This window comes from Bactrocera oleae, chromosome 4 (assembly GCF_042242935.1).
Source record: "Bactrocera oleae isolate idBacOlea1 chromosome 4, idBacOlea1, whole genome shotgun sequence".
NCBI lineage: Eukaryota > Metazoa > Arthropoda > Insecta > Diptera > Tephritidae > Bactrocera > Bactrocera oleae.
The window spans coordinates 5,880,148-5,905,935 of NC_091538.1; the positions used below are offsets into that span (position 1 = coordinate 5,880,148).

The following is a 25,788-nucleotide window of genomic DNA, read 5'->3' on the forward strand; positions in this document are numbered from 1 at the left end:
AATCATATATTAGAATTCACTTGAGATATCCTTGAGTTGCTATTGTCTTAAAATATTACCCGAAGCTGTCGACTCGGAGATAAAATATATACTATTTTTCGCTCTTGTGAGCTCAGCCTGAACTACAAAATCATCAGGCAGACTAGAAATCAGCCAATCCGACCTCCCGCAAGCGACCTACTTCCAACTGGTAGAAATGTTTATACATTCTCTTCTTACTCTCGTTTTTTTAGTGTTTTATAAGAAAAAATTATTTACTTTGAGAGCGTCAAGAGCAGCTGATCGTTTCGGGACTCTGAAAATCAACAGAATCAACCTTGGATCCTCTCTCTTATTCAATAGTTGAAACGCGACAGTATGGACTTGAATTGATGATATCTATGGACTTTTCCACGGAGAGTGTATTAAGTCTCTCTCTCTCTCTGTCATCTCCTACTTAGTAATTATTTCGACCGTCCTAAGCACAGAGGCTTTCAGAGTAAGACCCCAATAAATCTTCAGTACCCTTTATAAAAACTAATCCTACCTCCTTCTTCCTTTTACCATGCTATTGAGAACGAACTGCTGCTGAGAGAGAAAACATTAACATTAGCCGTATATAGTTTATTCCAAACCGTAACAGATAATTTAACGAGTAAGTATTATATCAAAATTCAAAAGGAGACTAGGCTCCTGCGATTCCACTATGCTACGGGATATATCCATTTCTATCGAGTTATACTTGTAGTCTCTGGGTCAACCCGAAAAAAAATGATTATTTACCAAATGGGTGCAAATTACAATAAAAACATGGCTGTCTGACAATGATACTCCTAGTAAAGTTGTAGTAGTATTAGTAGTTGTACCAACACCGCTGTCTGCTTTTACAGTGTGTAGAGTGTGTTTGTCTGCCAGCATATGTGTTGGCGAGCAGTATCAAAGCTTGCCGGTTGGCTGCAGCCGTTTGGCGCCCACTTTTCATTGTGCCAATGCCACCATTAGCGTGGTCGATGCAAGGCAACGACAGGAATAGCGGTTCCATGGCGTTGTTGACGGCGGCGACAACGAGTTCAGCGCGAATACTAGTTTATTAGCGGACATATGTATCTGTGTGTGTGTGTATGTACGTGCATATGTGTTGGCTGTTGCATACCGTAAGGCGCTAACATGTTTTCACCAACGACCATTCATTCAGTACGTTACGGACGGCTCAACGAAACGGTTTCGTATTTTCGGAGCGAACGCGTGAATAAAGAAAGAAATAAAGTTTCGTTTTTTGGGCGGAAAGAAATTAAAAGTCATTACCCCTTGTTGGATAAATAGCAAAGTGAATTTATTTCTTTTATGGAGCGCATTTGAAATTTTAGTGCGCTAAAAGTTGTGATTTTTTATAAAAGCGAAATTAAGATTTGCAGTGAGCATAATAATTATTTTTTCCATTTATTTTTAGTGCAAAAAGTAATATATATATAATATATAAAACACAGACATTATAAAATTAAGCTTACGGGGAGTTTTACTATTACAAAACCAAATCAAGTAATTAAAATTGGAATAATAATTATAAAGTGAATGAAGAAATTAACTCTGTAAAATTATAAGTCGTAAACAAGCAACTTGGAAAAAATCAATTTAAATGTTTTTTAAACTATTTTGTTTCTGAAAAATACTTTTAAATAAAATTTTTATTTATAACTAAATTTAGAAATTTTTAAACTCGATTTTTAAAAGCAAATTTGAGACTTTTTCAAGTTTATTCGAATATTTAAGTTTTAAAAAATGTTTAAATATTAGGTTTACAAAAAATTAAAATATTAAAGTTATTAATAATTTTTTTTTCGGTTTTAAATCAAATTTTAATTAGAAAAAACATTAAAATGTTTAAAGTATAGAGTTTTCGAAATTTGATTTTTTAATGCTGTTCTATTTTATTAAGTTGAAAGATTTTAAAAAAGCAGTTTCTGAATTTGCATTTTTTAAAACTTGGAACTATTTTATTATTTTGGAAAATGTTTCGAAATTTTTGATATATATTTTTAACAAAAAATTAATTTAACTTAAATAAATTAATCGCAATTTTATTTTTTATAAAATACAAATATTTAAATTGAAAAAAAGAAATAAAAATATCAAAACAATAATTTAAAACAATAAAAACAATGTATACGAAAATAATTCAGAAATTAATGCAAATTTTAATTGGGAAATAATTTGTAAAAATAATGTTAAAAAAATATTTACAAAAGAGTTTTTGTTTTATTTCTCTAGCACAATTATCCAAATAAGCTTAAGCTTAAATAAGTTGAGCTCTTTTCTAGAGTAAAATATAGATAATAAAAAATTAAAGAAAAACATTATAGCAAAAGAGTTGGAAAATAATTCAAAAAAAAAATATATATATTTAAAAAAAAATTTTAAATTACAATTAATAAATAAAAAAAAATTTTTGGTAAAAGCACAATTATATGTAAAATAAAATTTGGTTTTTGCAAAATTAATACATTAATTAAAATACTTTTACTTAAACAAAAACTAATAATAATTTGTCTAATTTTATTTTAATGAATTAAAATTTCTGGCATAAAAAACATAAAACAGTAAATTTTCAATTAATTTTTTTTTTTTAATTTGGATAAAATACTAATTTTTGCAAAATTAATAACAAAAATTTACTTCTTTAAGAAAAAAATAAATTAATTAATTTCAAAAGTAAATTAAAGTATTTTTTTTAATTTTATATTCAAATTTGAATGGATCAAATAAAGTCTTAACGTTTTAAAAATTAATAATTAAAATTCCGTACTAAATTAAATAAATTATAATATTTTGAAATAATTTTTTAGTTTATTTTAATTTAGTTTAAAATAATCATAATTAGTTACAGATGTAAATAAAATAAAAAAATTAAAGTAAAAAAGTTTTTTATTAAAATTTTTTATTAAAATTTTTTTTATAAATATTTTTTTAAATTTTTTTTCGAATAAGGAATACCATGAATGTGATTTTATAAATTTTTCTTCATTTAATGTAATATTAATTATTTTATATATTTTTTAGTATCAAAATTCATTCACGAAAAAATAAAAAATATTGGTATAATAACAATAACTTATAAATGGATTGAAATAAAATGCGCAGAAAAATATTTTTTTTATCGAAAATTAATTTTCACATACCTACAAATTCAATATTTGCCAATGAGCCATGAAAAGTGTCAGCAGCTCGCCTTAACCTTAGCGCTTCTTTTCACCAGTTATTTATAAAACAGCAGTATGTTTTCGCCACATGCACACACATACTCATCAGATTTGACGTGTCTTCGTATGCTTTTAATACACATATGAATATACCAAGTACACATGTTTGCTTAATCATTTAATTATCTCGATATGTATAATTTAGCTTTATGTTGTTTTGTTATTGTTTTTGTTATTGTTTAATTTCTTTTCGCCAGTACGAGTATTGCCATCTATTGATTTTATAGCTATTTGTGTGGTTCGTATGCAATTACTGTGCATTCGCAGAAACTCATACACAAACACATGAATATATATGTATATGTACATATTTATCCTCAGACACACATACACACATGCTGAAAAGTATAAAGGATTATCGTGAAACAGCTTTATGCTTGTGGGTTTTCGTCTGAAACTGCAAGAAAACATTACAAAGCTAAATTTTGATTAACCGACAGACAGCAAATAGCTTTCAGCACCGTTGGGAAGCTGATAGTAAAACGTTCGTGGCAGCAAAATTTTATCACGCTCGCGATTATAAATTTTTACGACATTTATGAATGCTGAAGCGGATTTTTAGGCATTAAAATTTTTAATAGCAAATGACTGCCCGAATTAGCAACGGACATTTAAAACCGTTAAATGTTAATGAAATTGTGTATCACGAAAAATGCTTGCAAAAATATGCAAATGAGCGTGTATGTGCTATTAAATAGCTAATAACATTTTCATTTTTGGTTAGTTTATCTGCGCAATTTGCTTTTATGTCAACAAATGTACATATTTTATTATGTTTTGCAAAAGTTTTAACGAAAAGTTACTAAACACTACTTAAATCAATGATTTTCAAATCGACTAATCTACTTTTGGGCGCACATAACTCTGTAGAATAATAAGTCGTCAGCAGCAACTTGAAAATAATTGATTAAAATGTTTTCTAAATTTATTATTTTATTAAATTAATTAATTAATTTTATTAAAGAAAATTATGAAAACTATTTTTGAATCAACTTTTTATTGACAAAAAAAAATAAGAGATTTTTATAATCTATTTTTAAAAAAACATTTTGGACTTTTTTAAGTTTATTTGTTTACTAAAATTTAAAAAACAAAGTTCAAATATATTAACAAAAAATTCCAATATTAAAGTTATTAATAATTTTTTGAAGACTATTAATTCAAGTTTTAATAATGAAAATGATTTTAATATGTTTAAAATATGTAGTTTTCGAATTTTATTTTTTTTAATTTTGATGTATTCAAGTTAAAAGATTTCAATTTGGATTTTTTAAAATATTAAACTATTTCATTGTTTTAAAAAATGTTGAAAGATTTGAAATATGCAGTTTTCGTATTTGTAGTTTTTAAAATTTTGAACTATTTCATTATTTTGAAAAACTTTACAAGTTTTTAAAACTTTTTGAAATCTATTTTTAACAAAACTTTTGAGATTTATTCAAAATTTATTCGAATATTCAAGATTTAAGAATTTTTCAAATATTTTATATAAAAAATTTTTTTTTCGGAATTATAAATTTAAATTTTAATAATGAAATAGGTTTCAAATTTTTAAAATACAAAGTTTTCGAAATATTTATTTTGGAAATTTTTAATTATTGTATTAAGTTGAAGGCAGTTTTGGAAATTAAAGTTTTCAAATTTGAATATAATATTTTAAAAAATTTAGTATTTTTAAAATATGCAAAATTCGATTTCAATCTTAAAATTTTGAATATAGAATTACAATAAACAGTGAATTAATAATTTAAACCTTTAAGACGTGTTTCCAAATTTGAAAATTTTCAAAAATTTTATTTTGAATAAAAAAATATTGAAAACTGTTTATATCAATATTAAAAGTAAAAAAAAACCCTGTAGCAACATGTTGCAAGACTAAAAACATGTATAAGTTTTATGACTTCATAACATTTTTCACATCATATTGCTTGATATCTATGCTTCCACCACTATATGTGCTGAGTATTAGCAAAGCTCTTATAGTATCCGTGGAAAACAAATACATATGTATATTTAGGAATAGGGAAAAATAATTTGACCACCAAGAAAAACATATTGCCTACATTTAAGCGCTGATACAAAATTTATAAAAAGGCAAATGAGATTCCAAAAATCGATTATGTAGTGAATCAATCCATCAACATTCAAAAAACCTTTTTTATATCAAAAAATTAAACAGTGGATGTTGCAGTTAAATTAAATATATATATTTTTGATCTATCTAATATATATTCTAAGTTTAAATATTGATTGCTTAAAACACATTGATTTAAATATATTCCAGATTTTTATCAGCATTAAAACTTAAGGTCCTTGCAAACAATGTCTTTCCTATCGCCATCCCTGCGCTTAGAGAATCTCCCAAACGAACCCATTATGTCGCTCGATCATATACCGGAAGAAAAACGTTACAACAAAAACAATATTGTGGCCAAATGGTGTGCGCCGATAAATGGCAAAATGTATCGTATTGAATTGGAACATGGTACCACCACAGGACGACGAATGATATGGGTAAACGGTAAAGTAAGTAAAACGATGGTAAAATATATAAAAACCAGAGATTTCCAAAATAAAAATGCAAAAAAAAAATCTTTGGTACAAATTAGTTCTCAATAGAATTGAATAACATAAAAATTAATATTCTCAAATATTTTTGAAAATAAAGAGAAATAAAGCGCGTTTATTGGCGAAATTTAAGCGCTCTGACTCTCTAGCTGGAATGCTTACGTTTGAGCGTAAGAGAGAGAGACAAAGTGCGTGCATCAAAGGAGCAGTGCCGTGCGTTCTTTCATAAAAAAGGAAATAGTTTATTTTGTTAATAAAAATATTAATTTAGGCCTTTACTTTCCCACCATATTACCAGGAAGTGCTGCGTCGTGATTGGATGTTCAAATTGGTTGGCGAAGATTCATTTTATATCGATCAGGCGCGTTGCATTATACGTGTCGATCCAGCACCAGGTTTCAGATATGAATATTCACTCTACATCGATGGCAAACCGCACGAACAGTATACCGACGAACTGACGAAATATTATCGCCTGTGGTTGGTCAGTATAGAAGATAATGAATACCGTATAATGTTAGAATTGGATACGATCAACTTGTATGTGAATGATCAGTTGCGCACAGAAACAGTGAGTGCTCGCTAAGTCGCCGTTGAAGTCTTTGATTATATACTTAAACATAATTTATTTGAACTCGCAGGGTGAATTCGTTGATGGCGGCACGGACACCAAGTTTACAGAGAATGGCAATGAGTTTGTGCTGCAAGCACGTTCGAGTGGCAACAAATTGGATGGCTTGACGCACACGCTACTGGCGAATGGTGAAGTGATACCTGAGGCTAAGATCATAGAAGTCATGCAGGAGCCCTTCTCGATTTTATCAACCACTTAATATATGAGTGGTTCGAAGTGGCAAACGCTGTGAATTGTTGTTTAAGTATAAATAAAGTGATGTGATAGCGTAGTGCTAGTTTTGTGCTAAAAATTTAATGAGTTTTAATTGAAATACCGAAATGATAAATAAATAATGAAAGAAATGGAATCGTGATTTTATTTGTAATAATTACACATATAACATAGTTAGTGAGACCCCTATAAGTTTAAATACGAGAATAGTATAACAATTACGTCATGGCTCAGTGGCCTATTAAAGAACCCAAGTGGCAACTGACGGTTCTAACTGACATTCGAACTCAGTTCTAAGCCTTATACTCCGAAATTATTTCGCAATGGAGATGAAGCCCAATATTAATTATTCGGACTACTCAAATCTTACCTTTCGCTGTAAAATCATCGTAGTTTTTATTTTTTATTTAGGACTACGTAAGTAATATAAAAAGCCGTCATAGTCAGTCATCCTTATATAATTCGCTCTAAAGGCAGTTGGGTTTCGAATACGTAAAGTACTTATATATGACGCAGTACTGAACAAAGAACTTAAATAGAAATTTTCTAAAAATAACACTCTAGCTGAATTATTTCTGTGACACAAGACCTTTAAAAATGACACGTGCACAAAACCACTATATTTTTTATTTAGAAATATTATTATTATTAAAACCTTTATCCCCGCCCCCTGCCAAAACAAGCGAAACAGCTTTATATTTTTAAATTTTTTTCGTGATTTTTATTTTCGTTTAATTTATGTATGTAAGTATGTATAATTAGTTCTCAAAATCGTTAGTGGTCCGCCATTATCATTTTAAATATTATATGCTTTGCTTTCTCGTATTCGCTTTCGCTTTTGTTTTTGCCAAATCGAAAATTTCATATCAATACAAATAAAGACCTTTACTATTTTGTTGATACTTTTCCTCTATATCTATATATATATATATGTTTTTTTTATTTTTTATATTTAAGAATTGTATGCTTGAATGTATATATAATTTTCGAAGTGTGTGTCGTGGTCTTTTGAGTATATAATTTAATAATTTTTCTTAACTAATACAATAACACTATATAAAAATATTAATAAAAATAATAGTGAGAACAGAAAATGAATATACCATCACATACAAATATGCGTGTATGTTTCAATTCACAGTTACATAAATTTAGTTTAATTAAAATTCGAAGGCATGTTAGCAGCGGACGTGTGAGTACATCAGGTAAATAGTGTGTGCAAAAAGTACGAGTATGAGAAATGCGAACTTAGTTAAACACATATGTATATAGATGTTTAAGGAAATAATGGCGGTTAGTTTCGAGATAATTCGTTTTTTTAGACAGTAATAAAAGTTTAATCTTTTTTTAAATCATTTACGAAAAATTAAAATTTTTTTGAATATTTATTTTTAAAACAAAATCATCACTGTGTTGCTAAATGTGGAAGCGGCGTGTTGGAACTGCTCTACAATAATATGAAACTGAAAATCTGTGGTATTTTGAAAATACCGCAAAGTTTGAAAATTTCGGGATTTTGAAATTAAACAGTTGTATTTGGCAAATAGCGCATATGAAATATGCAAGCCCTTAGAAAATATGTAACACTTTTTTACTGTATGCTTATCTCAAAATTTTACATTATTCGTTAGAATTCGAAAATAAATTCGAATAAACGGATATTTAGGAATTTTCGATTTTTTATTGAAAAACATAAATAGTTTTTCGAAAAAAATTTTTTTCGAACAACCGGAATTTTAGAAATTTTTTTGTTTCGAAAATACAAATAATATAAAAAAAAATTATTTTTCGAATAACCGGAATTTAAAAATTCGTTCGAAAATATTCGTTAATGTTCGAATATAAAACAAAATTTTCGAAACAAAAATTCGGACATTCGGAGCGCTGGTGATATGCGAATAAGACGAATGCACAAGTTTTACTTAGAAATGTTCAGAACCATATCATAAGTCAACTTTTCATGTTCGAAATAGTACAGAAGTTCAACTTTTTCTTCTCCGATTTCGAAAACATTTTGTCCATAAAATATGTTTTAGTCGCAGAACAAAAACGTAAACGAATTATGTCCATATGAAAGAACCGAAATTATAGCCAATTATCAAAAATCTTACCTTTTTTGCGAAATCCTTTCATCCTGTCAAAAAATCTGCAAGAATTTATTTTGAAAGCAGGCTACGCAAGCCACGTTAGAAATTATTGAATTTAAAATTATTTCAAAAACTTTATAAATTCCCAGTTGAAATTTATTGATTTGAAGTTGAATTTGTTTGAAAACTGATATTTCACAACACAGAGTTATGAGTATCCACATAGCAGACAAGATTTTTTTAACTCCGGCTTAATTCCATACACACCGCTCCTTTATAGTCAAAGTCCGATTTTTTGTTTAATAAAATTACATTTTTTAATTTTAATACTATTTAGTTTTATAAACAAATATTTTTTTGTGCATAACAAATATTTATTTTGCATGAGTTGAGACTCGGTATATAATTTTTTTGTGTAACTTTTTAACTTAGCCTTAACTAAAACCGCATTTATGTAAGTCATATATGAGGCACGGGAGGGGGGTTACGTATTTAAAATTATATTAAAAGGTATTTTAAAAAGATGTATTTGATGTTTAGGTAACTGTTTCTTATTGCGAAATTTGGTTTTTAGTGGATTGGAGGTTAGTAGATATAATATATTTTTGGGATTTTTTCAATTTCGAAAAAAAATTTAATTTCAATTTTGTTTTAAATAACGGCTTTTTCTAATTGCCATTTCTATTTTTATGTCGAATTTTTTTATTTCGAAATTTTATTTTTAATTTCGAAAAAATTTTATTTCGGAATATCGTTAAATTTTGTAGCTTTATTAATTTCGAAATATTTTTTAACTTCGAAATTTTTTTAAAATAAAATACATCCGCAAAATTATATAAAACTTAATTTGAATAAAGCGGTTATATACAAATATATTTATATAAATTTTGCAACAACAACTTTTTCTTTTAACCAAAGTGTTATTAAAACTCTAATATTCAAACTTACAAAAAAGTTGAAAATTTTAAATAAAAAAAATCAAGCTTAAAAGCACTTAACCCTTATATAGAAGTTAAATATTTTTTAAGTTACACACCTCCCCTACACATACATATATACGAGTATATCTATGACTTGCATAAATGTGACATTATTACATTTCGATTTCACCTCCTTCCGCTGGCAAAAGTCTCAAATAATAATGTTGACAATCGGTGCTCACAAATTTTTTCATCCTGTAGGTAGGTATGTTGCACACACAAACACACTGTTTAACCAAAACAAAAAAAATATGCATGTATGTATGTATGTGAGTGTTGGAATGCACCTTTTACTTTAACTATTTTCGGTTTTAGAATTATTTTTCGAACTTAATTATCGAGTTGTTTGCATAAGAGTATGTATGTAATTGTAATTATGTATTTTTTATGTCTTAGCTTAATCGAAACATTAAAAGTTGCCTTTGCACTGCGCGCTAAACTTTGATTTCAAGTTTTGTTTATCATTCAGTTTTATGGTTTTTTTTGTTTTTGTTATTTTTACTTTGTTCATCTTGTTTCAAGTAATAATAATAATAATAATATTAAGGGTGTTGCTTCTTTTAGAATATTCATGATTTATATTAATTTTACGCTTAAATCACTACTACTTAATTAAATTATATTCATAACATTGCATGTGTGGATGTATGTGTGTATGTAATTTACGTGTAACATAAAATTTGTTAAAAAAAATACTATTTATTTGGGAGCGAAATTTAGATAAATATATAAAATAACGTCACTTTAAGTACAGTTGGAATGTTTTTCGAAAATCGAAATTTTGGAATGTTTTTCGAAGTTCGAAAATTTCGTTTCGAATTGCATTTTCAATACTTACATATAGTGCATATGAGAATATTGAAATGTTTTATATAATTTTTGAAAAAAACGCAGTCGTTTTTCAACAGCAGTTTAGAAATATACTTTTTCGAATTTACCGTTTCTAATTTTTAGTTATCTAAAACTGATTTCAAACAGATAAACAAGAAAACACCATAACGAACACAATTTTTTAATAATCAGCGCATGTGTACTGCAGCAAATCTTTCAATTTAAGTAACTTTGTTGATTTTCGTGATTGAGTTTCGAAAAATCGTTGGGAAAATATTGCATCGTTGATAAAACAATGAAAAAATTAAAATTTTACTAGAAAATGTGTTCGAAAGTTTTGGAAAGTTTTCTAACGGAGTAAAGGTTTTACATTTTATTGTTGTTTTTGTATACAAATTCGCGCATTTTCGGACAGATAAACCTTGGAAGCGTCTTTAAAATAACTATCCGAATATAACAACAACAGCTTAATTTAAGTAACAAGTATATTTGAATATTTTTCGAAAATCTCGAACCACTCAGTGTACAAAATTTAAGCGCTGTCTGAAAGACAGTAAGAAGTTGTATTAGTTCTTACAACAAGAACATAATAAATTAACGTATTTGAAAAATTTTCGTAAATCTCGAACCTGCAGTGTTTGTAATTCGGCAACATAAAGTTACTAATGTAACCGAAATTCAATAAACTTCGCACATAATTAACGTTATTAATTTTTTTTTAATAACAATAATTATTTCCGAACAAACGACTGCCGCTGCACACATGCGCTTTATGTAATATTGCAGCAGAAATTTCAATTAACATCATATATGTATGTATAATAATATTTACGTTTTTTAAATTGTTTTAGAATTTACTTTCTTGCTTATATATTAATATTTAGTAATAATAGTAGTTTTGCTGTAGTCGTAGTTGTAGTACAATACATAGTTTTATTTAATTAATTTGTTGTTCATTTATATTATTTTTATTTTTTCATTTATTTAGCAATAAATCTAGACTAAAGTACCATCGTATGTGTGTATGTGAGTGAATGTGGTGTTTTAAAAAGTAAAGTATTTTGAAAACTCTATTTTATTTTTCACATAATTTTCTTTACTCGCGCTAATTTTGTTTTTGTTTTTTGTTTTATTTTTTTAGTGTTGCCGCTTGCTCGCTACAAACATACAGTTCAATTGCAATTACATAATTACTTGGCATGCCTTAAATTATTTTTTTTTTATATTTATCTATTTTCTTTCTAAATTTTGTATGTGTGTTGTGATTTTTTGCCAACTTACGCCAACATGCTTTGCTAAAATGTCACAATATTTTATATAGTTGTTCGTTTTGCGTTTTAAATTAATTTTTTATTTTTATTAATTTTTTCTCATTTTTTCATTAATTTATGTTTAATGCTAATATTAAAAAACCTTTCAGTTGCGTCTTAACATTAACTGCCACTACCTCCGCATGCACACATAACTGTAACAGCTTGTTTTCTTACAAATTTTTTATTGACCACATTTTTTAAATTTTTTTTTCAGCATCTTCAACCACATCATTGCTTTACATGCAACATTTTTAATTATTTTTTCTACATTTAATTTTTTTTCTTTTCATTTACTTTTTTTTTAGTCAGCAGCCATTGGAATTACTCTCTAGTTGGCAGCACTTTGCATTGCTTTCTTCTATTATGCATTAGCACACGTTAGCAATACAAATTAACTATAAAAAGTAATAACAAAAATCAACATAGTGACTTAGCAGCCATATCGCAATTAATGTAGGCCTAGTTTTTGTTTAGAAATTATTTTTTGGGCGCTGCTAAGTGACAGATAAAGCATTTTAAAACCTCATTTAAAACAAAAATGAAGTTCTCATACGAAAAATAAGGCTTACATATTTACGTATATGCCAGTATTCAAAATGCAAAAAAATTTCTGAACTGTTGCATAATTTTCAGATGAAAGCAAAAAAAAATCAACTCTGTTTACAAAATGTGCTCGGAACAACAATAATTAGGAGAAGTAAAATTTTTTTGTACACTTAAAAAAGTGTTTTTTTAGTTTTTATAAAATCTCAAATATATTAAATATTTTAAAAAATTAAGCTCTAGCCTAATCTCAAAAAAATTAAAATCAAGTCTCAGTGATCAATTTTCGCATGCATAAAATTCCCACAGACAAACGAACAAACAAACAAACTCAATATATTGCTGCAGTTAAAATTTTGGTATATAAATAAAACTCAGATACTAAAAAACGTTTAATATCAGTAAAAAAAAATTACATTTAGAAACAATAGTTTCGAATAATAATCAGTTTCATAACTAAAAATTCAAACTTTCGTAAAAATATTTTTTGTGTACAAAACTTTCCAACGGTTTTCAAAAAAATGTATAGCGCACCCTAGAAATCTGCAAAGATTTTTAAAGTTTTTAGGTGAAATAAATATTTTCGAGCATTGCATTGCTCCGCTCTTAATTTTAGAATTTCTGTGCTTAGAAAATTGAAATCATTATTTTCGAGCTTCTTTTTTAACTTTATTTATGTTTTTCTCAGCGTTCAATTGCTTGCATGCTAACATCCTCAAACTATGCAACGATTTTTAAGCAGTTTATAAACTACAGAAATCTCAATATTTACTACATATTTCGGTACAAGGCAAATTATTAAGTGACAATGTGCAGGCTAAACGCGAAACTCAACAGTCAAATTCATAAAAATTTATTTAAATTAAAACAAACACAGAAGTCCGACCGAAGTAATATTTTCAAATTAAAATACTTGTAATCACTTTCGCAAAATATATGCTGCTATAACAACAAAACCATAAAAGTTGTTTTCAAAAACATAAAAGTTGTTTCAAAAACACAAAAGTTGTTTCAAAAACACAAAAGTTGTTTCAAAAACACAAAAGTTGTTTCAAAAACATAAAAGGTGTTTGCAAAACCACGAAATTTTTTTTCATAAACACAAAAGTTTTTTTCGAAAACATAAAAGTTATTTTCAAAAACACAACAGTTCTTTTCAAACCACAAAAGTTGTTTTCAAATTATTTAAAAACCTAAAATATGTTCGAAAATGTCTTTTTGTAGTGAATTTCGAAAGGAATTTTTCCCAAATCAAACCTGAGAGTCAAGCTTTAATATCGGACATTGAAGTATTTCCGTTAAATAGAAATTTTTAATACCATAAAATAGTTTTCAAATAATAGTTGAAACGAATTTCGCCTATATTACTTACGAAAATTATTTGAAAAAACAAAATGCTTGCAATTGCCTTAACTTTTCGTGCAGCATGCTACATTTTCGGAACGCTAATGCACATATAATTATTCGCCATCACCTTTCGACCACCCTAATTGCTGCCTGCCTTACACTCACACACAAGCACACCAAATACGTATACAAATAGTTGTTGTTGTATATTAGTGGCTGTAGTAGCAAGTGTTGTTGTTGTGATTGCTGCACTATGCTTGTTGTCACAACTTGTTCGTATGTTTTGTTAGTGTTGCATCCGCTCTAGCTGTTTTGTTGCAGTTTATTTTATATTTTTTTGTTTTTTTGTTTTTGGTTCTTTTACTTGCATCTTTAATGTTTACTTTCACTTTACGCTTGTCCTTATTGATTTATGATTTACTGTTTTCATTATTATTATGTTTTTTTTTGTTTTTGCAATTTTCTTGTTTATTTTAATTTAATGGAAGGCAAAACATGTGCTGCAGTAGACTTTTATTATTATTGGAATTATGATTATGATTATTATTGTTACCGTTATGATGATTATTCTGACTATGATTGGGATTCTGATTTAGTGGCGGCATTTGTAGATGCTGCTGCTGCTGCTGTTGCTGTTGGTGATGTTGTTGTAAATGTTGTTGTTGCTGCTGCATACGAAGATTCGTTAGATTATTATTAGCGGTTGTTGGCGGCGGTGCGTGCAATTGCAAAATACTTAAATCATCAGCTACTGAGTCATAATCACTGGAGTCCTCGCCATACAACTGCAATGAGCAAGGAGATTATAAAGAAATTTTTAAAATAATTGTGGAAGCAAGTGCGTATTATAAAAGTGTACACCTACACGCATATTATAGGGATGCAAATCACATGACTCGTGGTGTCAGACGCAATCCTCCAAGGACATCAGCAGCGGATTCACATATTCGAATCCTTCGAACTCCGATTGATCTATCTTATCAATGACGCGACTGCGAAACGAACATTAAAATATATAATATATATTATTAAGCGCATATAATAACAATTGAGGATAAATTATGACAATGAGATGTGTTTAAAAACTAAATAAAACAAAAAATGCTACTTTAATTAGTAAAACAGAGAAAAGGCAAAAAAAATTCGTGTTTACACCAAAATCCAACGAAAATTAAGCTACTTACTCATCATCGGGCGTCAGCTGCACCGCTTCCTCTGTGAATTCGGGTGGGAAATTGGCTAGATCTCGGTCAGAGTCTAAGCGTGGTTTGAATGGTGGCGAAACTTGTTTGCGTTCGAGCTACAATTGCACCGCATTTTCGCAATGGCAAATGCATTTAGTGAGTGCCAATTAATGATGGATTGCATTGTTGAATGAATTATGGATGGTTAAAACGATGTTTGGTTGGAAGAAATTGATATTCGATGTGTGTATCACGTGATATTTCCAATTGAGTTAGATGGTTTGTGTGGCGCAGAAAGAAAGTCGTAGGCGGAAAAAAAGTAAATCAAATTAAAGGCAATTAGTGGCAAAATAATACAAATAAATTATGTAGAGTTTAGCAGCGAGTCATAAATTTCGAAATTGAGACTCGATTGAATAGAATTCTGTTTCATGGAAAACAGTCAAAAAAATACATATGTTTTTGCCGATGAAAATAATTGTAGTTTTTTTTATTGAAATTAAATTTTTTTTTTTACTAAAATTATATATAAAAAATTAGACAGTTTTTAAGCTTAGCGTAGACATTTGTATATTTTAATGCTTTTTTCGTTTTTCTTTCTTATGAGAAGTGTCTCAAATGCATTTGTGAAATAATGATGATTATATTTTGGATTTTAGAACGCAGTTGAAAAAATGTAATGTAAATATTACTTTAAATAAAAGTTTTCAAATAAAGGAGAGCGCTTAAAAAATGACGCAATGAATGAATGCTTGCTTCATATAAATATACCTTAAGGGGTTAAATCTACTTGTGAATTTCAACTTGAAATTTTCACACGACCTTCTTAGATATTTTTGCAAACGATTTTTAATAACAATTTTGATTTTTTAAGCCACTCCGAAGTGTAATTTTTTTACAAAAAAACGGTATTTTTTTCGAAACCGCTATTTTGTCAAAAATCAAATTCTTAACCAGTTCTTCGAACAATACCTATATTCAGCTATTATTATAATACATTTTTTGGTGTTTGGATTTGTGATAATTTTAAGCAGAAGAATCTACCGCATCGCCAGTCACCTTTTTTTCGGAGGTTCACCTGGAATCGGCTACGGTGTCAAGGGTATACAAAATTTTTCAAACTGAATCGCCGATTAGAAAAAAATTTACTGTGATTCTGTAAATGCACACTTAACTATTGATAAATAAAATAAAATGACTCTTAAAAAAAACTCTGCGGACTTGCAAGTGGATATAACCCTTAAAATACATATTTTCAAAGAGCGGAGGCGCTCTCTAAGAGATGCCGCAAAAAACGTTTGTAGTGCGATAATTTGATAATCCTTGCTTAATATAAGTATACCTTTAGGCGCAATACTATATAAGTTGACGAGGAGAGGTAAAGTATGACATACACATATATTTTAAAGAAAAGTACATTTTTTTTTAAATTGGATCGATTTGGTGGTTATTTTAATTAATTTATTTTAATTGCTTTTATTATTAATTTGTCAAAGGAAGAATACTAAATTTTATTTGTGGTTTAGGTAGAAAATTGTGTTAAAATGATAACAAGGACAATTTGTTTACATTAATAAACAGCAGCATGCAGTTATTAAAACTTTTCTTTAATTTTTAAAATAATTTTTTTTATTAATAAAACAACAAAAATTTTATACAATAAATTGAATTACTTAAATAATATTATTTTTAATAAAAAAATTTCAATTATTAAAATAATATTTTTATTAAATAAAAATACTAAATATTAAAATAATAATTTTATTTAATAAAAAAAAAAACTTAAAAAAAAATTAAATCAAAGTTTTATTTTCTATTATCTTGCTTCTTAGGCACATTAAGATAGTTGAGCGCAAAGTAGACAAAGAAGTGAAGAAAATAAAAGCATTTACGACTAGATTTACAAAAAAAATTTGTTTAAATTTATCGCATACATTTTTACACAATCACTTGGTTTAAAAAACTTGAAATTAATTTTGATATTTAAATACGAATATTGCTTATACACATAGAAAATCAGTTTAACAAAAAAAAACTAATATTTTATCACAAAAAGTTAAAATAAAATTTAAAAAACAAATATGTAAAAAAAATATATGACAAGCGCATATACCACCTCACAGCAGCCATTAAAAACACTTACGGATCATCTGGCGTCAGCTCGGCTGCTTCTCTAGTAAATTGCGTATCGAAATTTGTGGCCATATATGGATCGCCAGGATCAAATGTTGGCTTATATGGTGGTTGTACTTCCTTTTGTGCGATCTTAGTGGTATATATTTAATATTGTTTTTTTTTCAACATTCAAATAAAATAAAAACTTGGCATAGTTAATTTCGAATATGAAACACTGAAAAACGAGGCAAAGGCGCGTATTTTGTTTTCTAATGCTTTAAAGGGAATATTGAATTTCGAATTATCATATACGATTTTTGTATAGAATTTCGAATTTTTGGCGCTGAATGTTTGGTATTGAATTACAAATTGAAACGGCTTTTGGTGCTGAATTTTTTGTATTGAATTTCGAATTGAAAAGATTTTTGGTGCTGAATTTTTTGTATTGAATTTCGAATTCAGAATCTTTGCACCGTTACTGCTTTAAAAACAGTTTGTTTCTGCTGACTTCTTGCTCAACTTCGGCCTCTCGAATATACGTCCAGTTAAAAAGTAAAGCGGAATATTTTTGGTTTTTTCAGTACATAAAAACGTCATCTAATAACTATACATATGTATGTATATATATAAGTATATTGCACTATAATCATCAATTTTCACACATGCAATTCGTTTTAGGTTTCTTCTCAACAGTATGCGCAGACTCAACTGCTCACAGCAATTCGAAATTTTGCTAGACTCGCATTGCGAAACCAATATTAGATTATAAATTAGCTACAATTTCGCTTACCATTTCCCAGTCGATACTCTTGAAGAATGGATGATTCACAATGTCCATGAAAGCGGACTCACGATGGCAACCCAAGCGATCAGCTGGATTTTTATTAAGGAAACCTTTCAATACAGATGCGGCCTTGACGCTCAGCGAACGCGGTATACGTATGGTCTTTTCCAAAATCACTTGGAATAGATAATCTTCAGTGTTCTGCGTAAATGAAAGAAAAAAAAAACATAAGCAATTTTAAAAATTTAAATGAAAATACCAAGCACTTACCTGATCGGGATTCTCCGATGCACCTGCTATATCAAATGGACTGCGACCGGCCAACATCTCGTACAATAGCACGCCCAACGCCCACCAATCCACTGAGAAACCATAGTCTTCGCCACGCAATATCTCTGGCGCTATATAATTGGGTGTGCCGCAGAAGGTAGAGGTCGTATCACCGGGACGTATACCCTCCTTACACATACCGTAATCGGTCAACTTAATGTGACCCTCATGGTCGAGCAGCACATTATCCAACTTCAAATCACGATAAATGATGCCTTTCTCGTGTAAAAAGTTTAATGCCAAACTGATTTCCGCCGCATAGAAGCGCGCATGCTCCTCGGGTAGACGACGTTGTCGTTGCATATGGAACATAAGATCACCGCCGCGCACAAACTCAATCACAAAGAAGAGCCGTGACGGTGTCTGGAAGCATGAATGCAAACCGACCAAGAACGGATGATTCGATGCCGTCTCGAAGACATGCTTTTCCGTTTGCACCCAATCGATGTCCTCATCATCGGTTACAAGCGCTTTCTTAATAACTTTCATCGCATAAATGCGACCAGTATTCTTGAGTTCGACCATCAAGACCTTGGCATAGCTGCCACGTCCAATGACGCGTATTAATTCGAAATCGTTTATGGAATATTGCCGCTGTGTGCCCGGCTCCAATTGTTCTTCGATATTCTGATGTTGTTGGGATTGCTGTTGCAATTGACCATCATGCGACTGTAGTTCGAGCGCTGCCAACGGATCACAGACATCCACCATGCCACCATGTCCACTGCCACTCGCCTGCGACGCATAATCGGGTAGTGGTGGCAACACTTGCGGCAGCTGTTCGGCGAAAGCGTCATCACGCTCCTTGACTAACGGCTCCACATGTTCGTTGGTGCAGTGCTTCTGTACGAGTTTATGGCATTTTTTGTGCACCAACAATTTGCATTGTATGCACTTGAAACCTTGCCGTCCCAAGCCCCAGATGCGATCCTGACAGTAAGCGCAGAAGGCGCGCTGTGGATTGGCAATAAGAATAATCATCAATTAGTGTGTTATTATCGCTTTTTCTTGTGTACTTACTCGATTGAAACGTTTGGCTTGGAAAATGTGTCCGTTGACTCGGTATAGTTTGCGCCATCTGCGTGCGCCACGTCTGTAGATGCTGCCTGCAAGTGCGTGGAAAGTGGTGTAATGCAAATTAGATTAATTAACAGTTATGTCAATAAAGAAAATATACAGCAACAGCAACATTATGTGTGCATTGGACTTACGATCTTCGCCATCACAGGACAGGCCAGGTGCAGAAGGTACATTTGGAAATACTGTAAAACGTGAAGAGAGAGCGAGAGTAATATTTATTAAAAATTTAAAAATAATTTCTGTTTTTTTTTTTGCAATTTTGTTTCAATTTATAGTAACTATATATGTATTTTTAAGCATATACTTTTATAATTAGAGAGCACACGCTTCCACAGCTTATTATTGTTGCTTATAATCTTAGTGAAAAAAAGTTCAAAGAAAAAAAGTACTAGTAATAATTTACTAGCTCATAGTGCGCCGAATTGCTACTTAAAGCATAAAACATAAAAATTTAACTTATAGCATAAAGTAACAGCGACGTGGAGAACGAGCGTGCGGTCTCGCTGTGAGACTTTTAACGCATTTACCAATCAAAATAATTAATTTATGAAACAATTTTTTTATTCAGCTCTATACTTGAAGATCAACCCCTTTCCACTTTAGAGATTATGAGTTTATATCCTATACATTGACTCAGTATTAATTAAACTGTCAAATTGTCAACTTCCTTCTTCAATACAAATGCATAAATTAGTTAATAAAAAGACAGTAGCGCACATACAAGAATATATGCAATATAGAGTATAATATGTAGTGGCTTTAACCCAAGAGGCGCATAATTGCATGCGTTCAAGTGCACCTCATGTGGTTCAAATCGTCTGAGAAATTTTTAATGTTTATCTTAAGGGGTGATATCCCCTTGAAAATCAGAAAAAGAACGCAATATTTTTGTTTAAGAAGAGACAGTTTATACAACAAATAGTTAAAGATAAAATAAATAAATGTGCTATTACAAAATTTCATGTCCTTTAATAGAAAGAACTAGTAGTCAAACTTTTGATTTTTGACAAAAATGGCGGCTTCCCAAAAATAATGTCGATTTTTTGTGAAAAAATTTACACTACGGAATGGCTTTAAAAATTTAAAGTATTATCACAAATATTATTTATAAAACTGAATATTATACTAAAACCACAGAAACAATAACAAAATAAAATAAAAATATTAATATAAGCAAATAATAGTAAAAATAAAAATAAAAATTATAAAAAAAGAAATCTTATTTTAACAAATATATCTAAGAAGGTATTGTAAAATTTCACTTGAAATCGACTTCGATCGCTCCAAACGTTTCAGATTTCCTCATATACTCAGAAAACAACATTCAAAGTTTTGAGAGCCGATTACAGAAATTCTTACAAATATCCTATTATCTTCAAAAATATTTACTGCAACAACTTGAAATTTTCGGCGAATATTTTCAAATATCTGGTAAGGATGGGAAATGTCGGAGACCTTATAAAATATATATATAAATGATTAACATGATCGATCTGAAATTTTACAAACGTCCTTTTCTCCCCAAGAAGCAGAGCAGTCGGAAAATCCGATATCGAACGACTATAGCATATAACTGCCATACAAACTAAACCATCGGAATCAAATTCTTGTATGGAAAACTTTTACATTAGATATCTTCACGAAATTTAGCATGGGTTATAGTCCAAGGCAACGATGCAACCTCCGAAGAAATTGTTCAGATTGGATCACTATAGCATTTAGCTGGCATACAAACTGTGCGATCAAAGTTTTTGTAAGAGTCTTTTGTATTTGAAAGGTATTACTTTTACTGCTTTTTATTGTTTTTTTTTTTTGTTTACTTTTTTATTTGTTTTAATTTTTGATTTTCTATTTGATTTTTTTACGTATAGTTAACTTTTTTTGTTATTTTTTTTTTTTAATTTATTTATTTATTTTTTTTTTTTTTGAGTTTTATTATTTTTTATTATTTTAAGAATATTATATTGCATTAGTTAATTTAAAAAGGAATACAAAAAATTATATTTTTATCATATTTTTTCAATTTGGTTTTTTGTTTTGTTTAAATTTTTGAAAATATTAATCACTTTAGTATCCTTATATAAAATGATTTATATATAATATAATCAAATTATATCACGAAATACGCGGAAATGATTACTTATAAGCAGTGTACCGATTAGCCTGTTATAAAAAAAAATTTATGCAATAAAATAACAAAAAAACAACACTAATAAAAAAATAAAAATGGACACAAGCCTAATTTAACCAACATAAATCTCACTGAATTTATTACAGGCAAGGCATTTTATTCACAGATCCAAAGTAAAGTTTGCACGAAAATTTTATTGAATAAATTTTTAGTTATAAATATATATAAATATATTATATAAGCTACTGCATATATAAATTACTTTCAGTCAAAGTTCTCCAATGCACAATACTGTATAATTTAGCATGAAATAATAGAATCAATAGCCGCTTGAAATGAAAATAGCGCCTGTACCCCCATCTTATCAACTAAACACACACATAGCCAAAGTGCTATACACAGATAGGCACGCACATACATAATTCACACAAATCAATGGTACGGTAGGTATGGTAGGTACTTATAGTTAAACATTTGTAACCGGCGAGGCGAGCCTTAGCACGAGTTAGTTAAAAAATAAGCGTTTTACGGCCTTGCTGAATTTTTTTTGGCATAAAATCTATGCGTTTGCATGTATGTGCATGCAGTTAATAACGACGATAACAACAAGAAGAAGAAAATCTATATAGAATTCGGACTGATTTCGATTTTTAAATTTCCACTAAATATTCTGCGACTTCCATTAAATTTTATACACATTAAAGTCAGTCTTTAATAAATTTGTTTAATTTTATTTCACACTTTATTTACGCCACTGCACTATATACGCGCGCATGCATACAAACAATATGTGAGAAAAAACAAGTTTTCACATTGTTATCTGTGCCGAGTTACATTTGCATGCATTTGGTAAACACTGCGCTCCAAATCACCGCTATTAGGATCACACCGACGACTTACGACCCCTTTGCTTCCTGCTCACGCCGACAACAACACACCGGCCGCCGATATTTGTAACTGAAGTGGCCATGCAAAACGCTAGCAATGTGCAGCTAAGGTACAAAATGAGAGTTGCTGGCGGTCGGCGGTCTGCATTTCAGTCTGCCGAAGTTGTGGCACTGTGCGAGATTGTAGCAACACATATACACATGCATATATATATATATGAAATTTGTATTAATTTGTTTGCATTTTTGTGTCTTAATATGTTACCACAATCGAACGGCATTTATTTGTCATTGATTTCCTTATCACTATATCAACGAGGGCGACAAACAGCGCTACCTACTACTTCGCCACATGAGCGCTTTGCTCTCACTCTGTGCATTGTTATATTTTTAACCTCATTTATGTGTTTGTATGCATGTACATACATGCCTTAATGAGACTTGCTAAACAATTGAACAATTCATAAATGTAAATAATAAATGTGTGTCTGACTTTTTAGGCGGCAGTGTGTGAAGGGGAGCGGAGAGGAAGTGCGACGCGTCAACTAAACATGCACTAATTTGTCGCTACAGATGCAAACACTGCAACAGTGAACCGCTTTCGGGTGTCGTAAGGTGGCTGTAAGCTTTTCTCTTACAAGCTGTAATTAGTTGACCGAATAATTTGTAAGTTTTGATAACACTGTATGATTTCAAAGTTAAGTACTTCAAAGATATTGTAACTTCGCGTACGAATTAGGATCGTAGCTACACTTTATCACACAACAAATTTCTTTAGGTGTATAAATTGTGTGGTATTTTTGTAGTATTTTATACTACTCCTTCTACTTTAACAAACTTCAGTCCATATATGGCTCAAATCGAACTGTAAATAAGAATTTTATAACTTTTTCTACCACAGCGACATCTATTGCGAAATTTTTTGCAACATTCTGAAAAAGTTATTCCCCAATAACTGAAATACACACGGATATTTAATATATTTATATATATTATATTAATGAAAATTCTCCGTTTATGCAGCAAATGGAAAATTATATACGATGGAAAATTATATACGATTTTTAAGAGCTTTTGAACTAAAGCAGCGAATAAGTTTTATATTCTAAACAAGATATATTTAACTTGCCACAGAGCTTGTAACACCCCAGAAGGAAACGTTGGAGATCTTATAAAAAAAAATATATATGAATTATATACTTGTATAGATAAATAGATATAAATAAATATATATATATATAAATTATCAGCATAATAAGCTGAGTCGATTTAGCCATGTACGTCTATCTCGTATCGTATATACGTGAACTAGTTCCGCCGTTTTTAGTATAACCGTCTGAAATTTTGCACATATGCTTTTCTCTCTAAAAAACTGCTCATTTGTGGGAAACGTCTATATTGGACCATCAAGTGATATGGCTGTCATACAATCGCATCGATAAAAATCAAGTCCTTGTATGGAAAACTTTTTGATTTGAGCAGATATTCTCATGAAATTTGGCATGGATCATTACCCTAGACAGCGGTACCAACTCCATGGATATTATTCAGATCGGAGCACTATAGCATATAGCTGCCATAGAAACTGCTCGTTCAAACTCAAGTCCTGGTATGGAAAACTTTTTTATTTGACAAGGTATCTTCACAAAATTTGGCGTAAATTATTTTCCAAAGAAACGCTACAATCTCTGAATATATTGTACAGATCGGACTACAATAGCATATCGCTGCTATACAGATTTAATGTCTTTCTTTCTTATTTATACTCATATATTGTAACTTTTATTATTGAGTCTAAAAGCATGAAATATGTTTAATAAAAAAAAGGCGAAACGCTCGTTTTAAATTTTCTAACATATTTATGAAATGTATCAACTCCAAAGTGCTTACACGAAATTCAGGTTTCAACACTCTAAGAGAGCCGGCTTTATAACAATCCAAGCGCCATCAACTCGACTTTTTAAAGAATATTTTATACCGCCACAACAACAACAACTAAATAACTAAAAGTCTAAAATAAAGTACAGCGCCAGAATGTCCTAAAATAAAGTACATCGCCATAATGATCTACTATTTGACTAACCCACGTATTCTTGACTTGAATAAAATTCACACACAATTTATAGCAACTTTTCCCAAATATATGTAAATATGCATGTGTGTGCATATATTAAATTTAGCATTAAATTACCGTTGTTTTTTGTTGCTTTCTTGCATATCTGTAACTATCAGCGGTCAATCGGTTCATTATTTTTCTCTTTTATTAAAGCAAGGTCATTTCAATTGCGCGCCCAACCACACATCTATTTACTACTTGCATATACTATATATAATATTAAAACAAAAAAAAAAAACAAGAAATTATAATATTGTAGGAATTACTTGATCGATTGTGCTTCGCATTTGGCGTATTGTATTTTAATTTATAACTGTTCGCGCTGCTAATAACGGACTGAATATCTGATGTTGGAAGAAATGCATTTCCGGTTAATTAAAAATTATTACAAGTAGGATTTGTGTGACTTCATGTGTGTCTGTGTAAGCGAGTGTGGCTGTGCATTTATAAACGGAGTAATTTTTACTTAATGGCATAAAATTACTTTAAAATACTTTTTTATTACTATTAATATATTTTTTAAATAAAATAAATTTTGAATTAAAATTAATTAAATTGAAAATAGAGTAAAATTAACTAAATAAAAAAAAAGAATAAGTAAAAAATTTAAAAAAGTATTACTTAATTATTATTTTTTAATTTTTAATAAAAATTATGGAATTAAATGAAATTAAAAAAAAAGATTTAACTAACTTTGTAAAATTTTAATTAATTAATTCAAATTGAGAAAAAAAGTGAAAAATTTAATAGTTGATTAAGTTTAAAATTTTTTAATTAATTGATTAAAATTGAGAAATTAGGTAAAATTAAATAATCAAATAAATAAAATTTAAATAAAATTATTCACTTATTATAAAATTTATTAACTAATTTAAAATAATTGTTAACTAACTTTTCTAACTTTTAATTTATTAATTAAAATTAAGGAATTAAATTAACTAAAACTTTTTTTTATAATTATATAATTAATTAATTTAAAAAAATTATTAATTAATTTTTTTTAATTTTTAATTAAGTAGCATAATTTAGTGATTTTTAAATTATTATTTATTTTTTTTATTCAAAGAACACTGTAAAGTTTATAATCGACATATTTCAAAAATTTTATATTTTTGTGGCAACTGCGCAGCATTTAGTAACCAAATATTTTCTAAAAAAAAAGTATCAAAATCATCAATATACCCACATATGCAAAATAATATCCAAGTATACAATCCAAACCAGATAGTATCAGTATTAATTGTCGCAGAATTGAAATTAAATTTGGAACAATACTTTTAGCAATTTGTTCAAAACCAAAAAAAACTTGGATTCGGCATACTTGTATTTCATTAATGCATGTACAATAGAATACTCGTTTAAACATTTTACTACTGTCACTTCAATTGATGTCTTCCAGTGACAGCATA

The 25,788-nt window shown here is 29.1% G+C and overlaps 2 protein-coding genes across 6 annotated transcripts in view; one reads left to right on the plus strand and one right to left on the minus strand.

Moving 5' to 3' along the window:
- The first annotated feature begins 1,163 nt into the window (after positions 1–1,163).
- LOC106626807 (fas apoptotic inhibitory molecule 1) lies at positions 1,164–6,787 on the plus strand. Of its 2 annotated transcripts, none has more exons than XM_014246641.3 (4): positions 1,164–1,393; positions 5,521–5,762; positions 6,103–6,375; positions 6,446–6,787. In XM_014246641.3, the coding sequence occupies exons 2-4, from the start codon at positions 5,559–5,561 to the stop codon at positions 6,635–6,637; spliced, it is 669 nt and encodes a 222-aa protein (XP_014102116.1). In that variant the 5' UTR covers positions 1,164–1,393; positions 5,521–5,558; the 3' UTR covers positions 6,638–6,787. The 2 variants fall into 2 exon arrangements, with proteins under 2 accessions (XP_014102116.1, XP_036230669.1); XM_036374776.2 differs by lacking the exon at positions 1,164–1,393 and adding an exon at positions 1,404–1,518.
- Positions 6,788–10,195: 3,408 nt separating this feature from the next.
- Positions 10,196–25,788, minus strand: part of aPKC (protein kinase C iota type) — a 40,517-nt gene continuing 24,924 nt past the window's right edge. For 3 of the 4 annotated variants that reach the window (XM_070108514.1, XM_036374683.2, XM_036374688.2), the window contains 7 exons: positions 19,377–19,427; positions 19,186–19,271; positions 18,106–19,119; positions 17,842–18,036; positions 17,080–17,201; positions 14,618–14,744; positions 10,196–14,537 (listed from right to left, as the gene is read on the minus strand). In XM_070108514.1, the coding sequence (XP_069964615.1) occupies positions 14,657–14,744; positions 17,080–17,201; positions 17,842–18,036; positions 18,106–19,119; positions 19,186–19,271; positions 19,377–19,427 (1,556 nt within the window). In that variant the 3' untranslated portion in view covers positions 10,196–14,537; positions 14,618–14,656. Of the gene's footprint in view, positions 14,538–14,617; positions 14,745–14,936; positions 15,053–17,079; positions 17,202–17,841; positions 18,037–18,105; positions 19,120–19,185; positions 19,272–19,376; positions 19,428–25,788 lie in introns of all 4 variants that reach the window. The other variant, XM_036374684.2, reaches the window with a different exon arrangement.

Coding starts and splice junctions, on each gene's coding strand:
- LOC106626807 (XM_014246641.3), top strand. CDS start 5,559: ATGTCTTTCCTATCGCCATCCCTGCGCTTAGAGAATCTCCCAAACGAA. Junction 5,763..6,102: donor TGATATGGGTAAACGGTAAA/GTAAGTAAAACG, acceptor CCATATTACCAG/GAAGTGCTGCGTCGTGATTG. Junction 6,376..6,445: donor ATCAGTTGCGCACAGAAACA/GTGAGTGCTCGC, acceptor TTGAACTCGCAG/GGTGAATTCGTTGATGGCGG.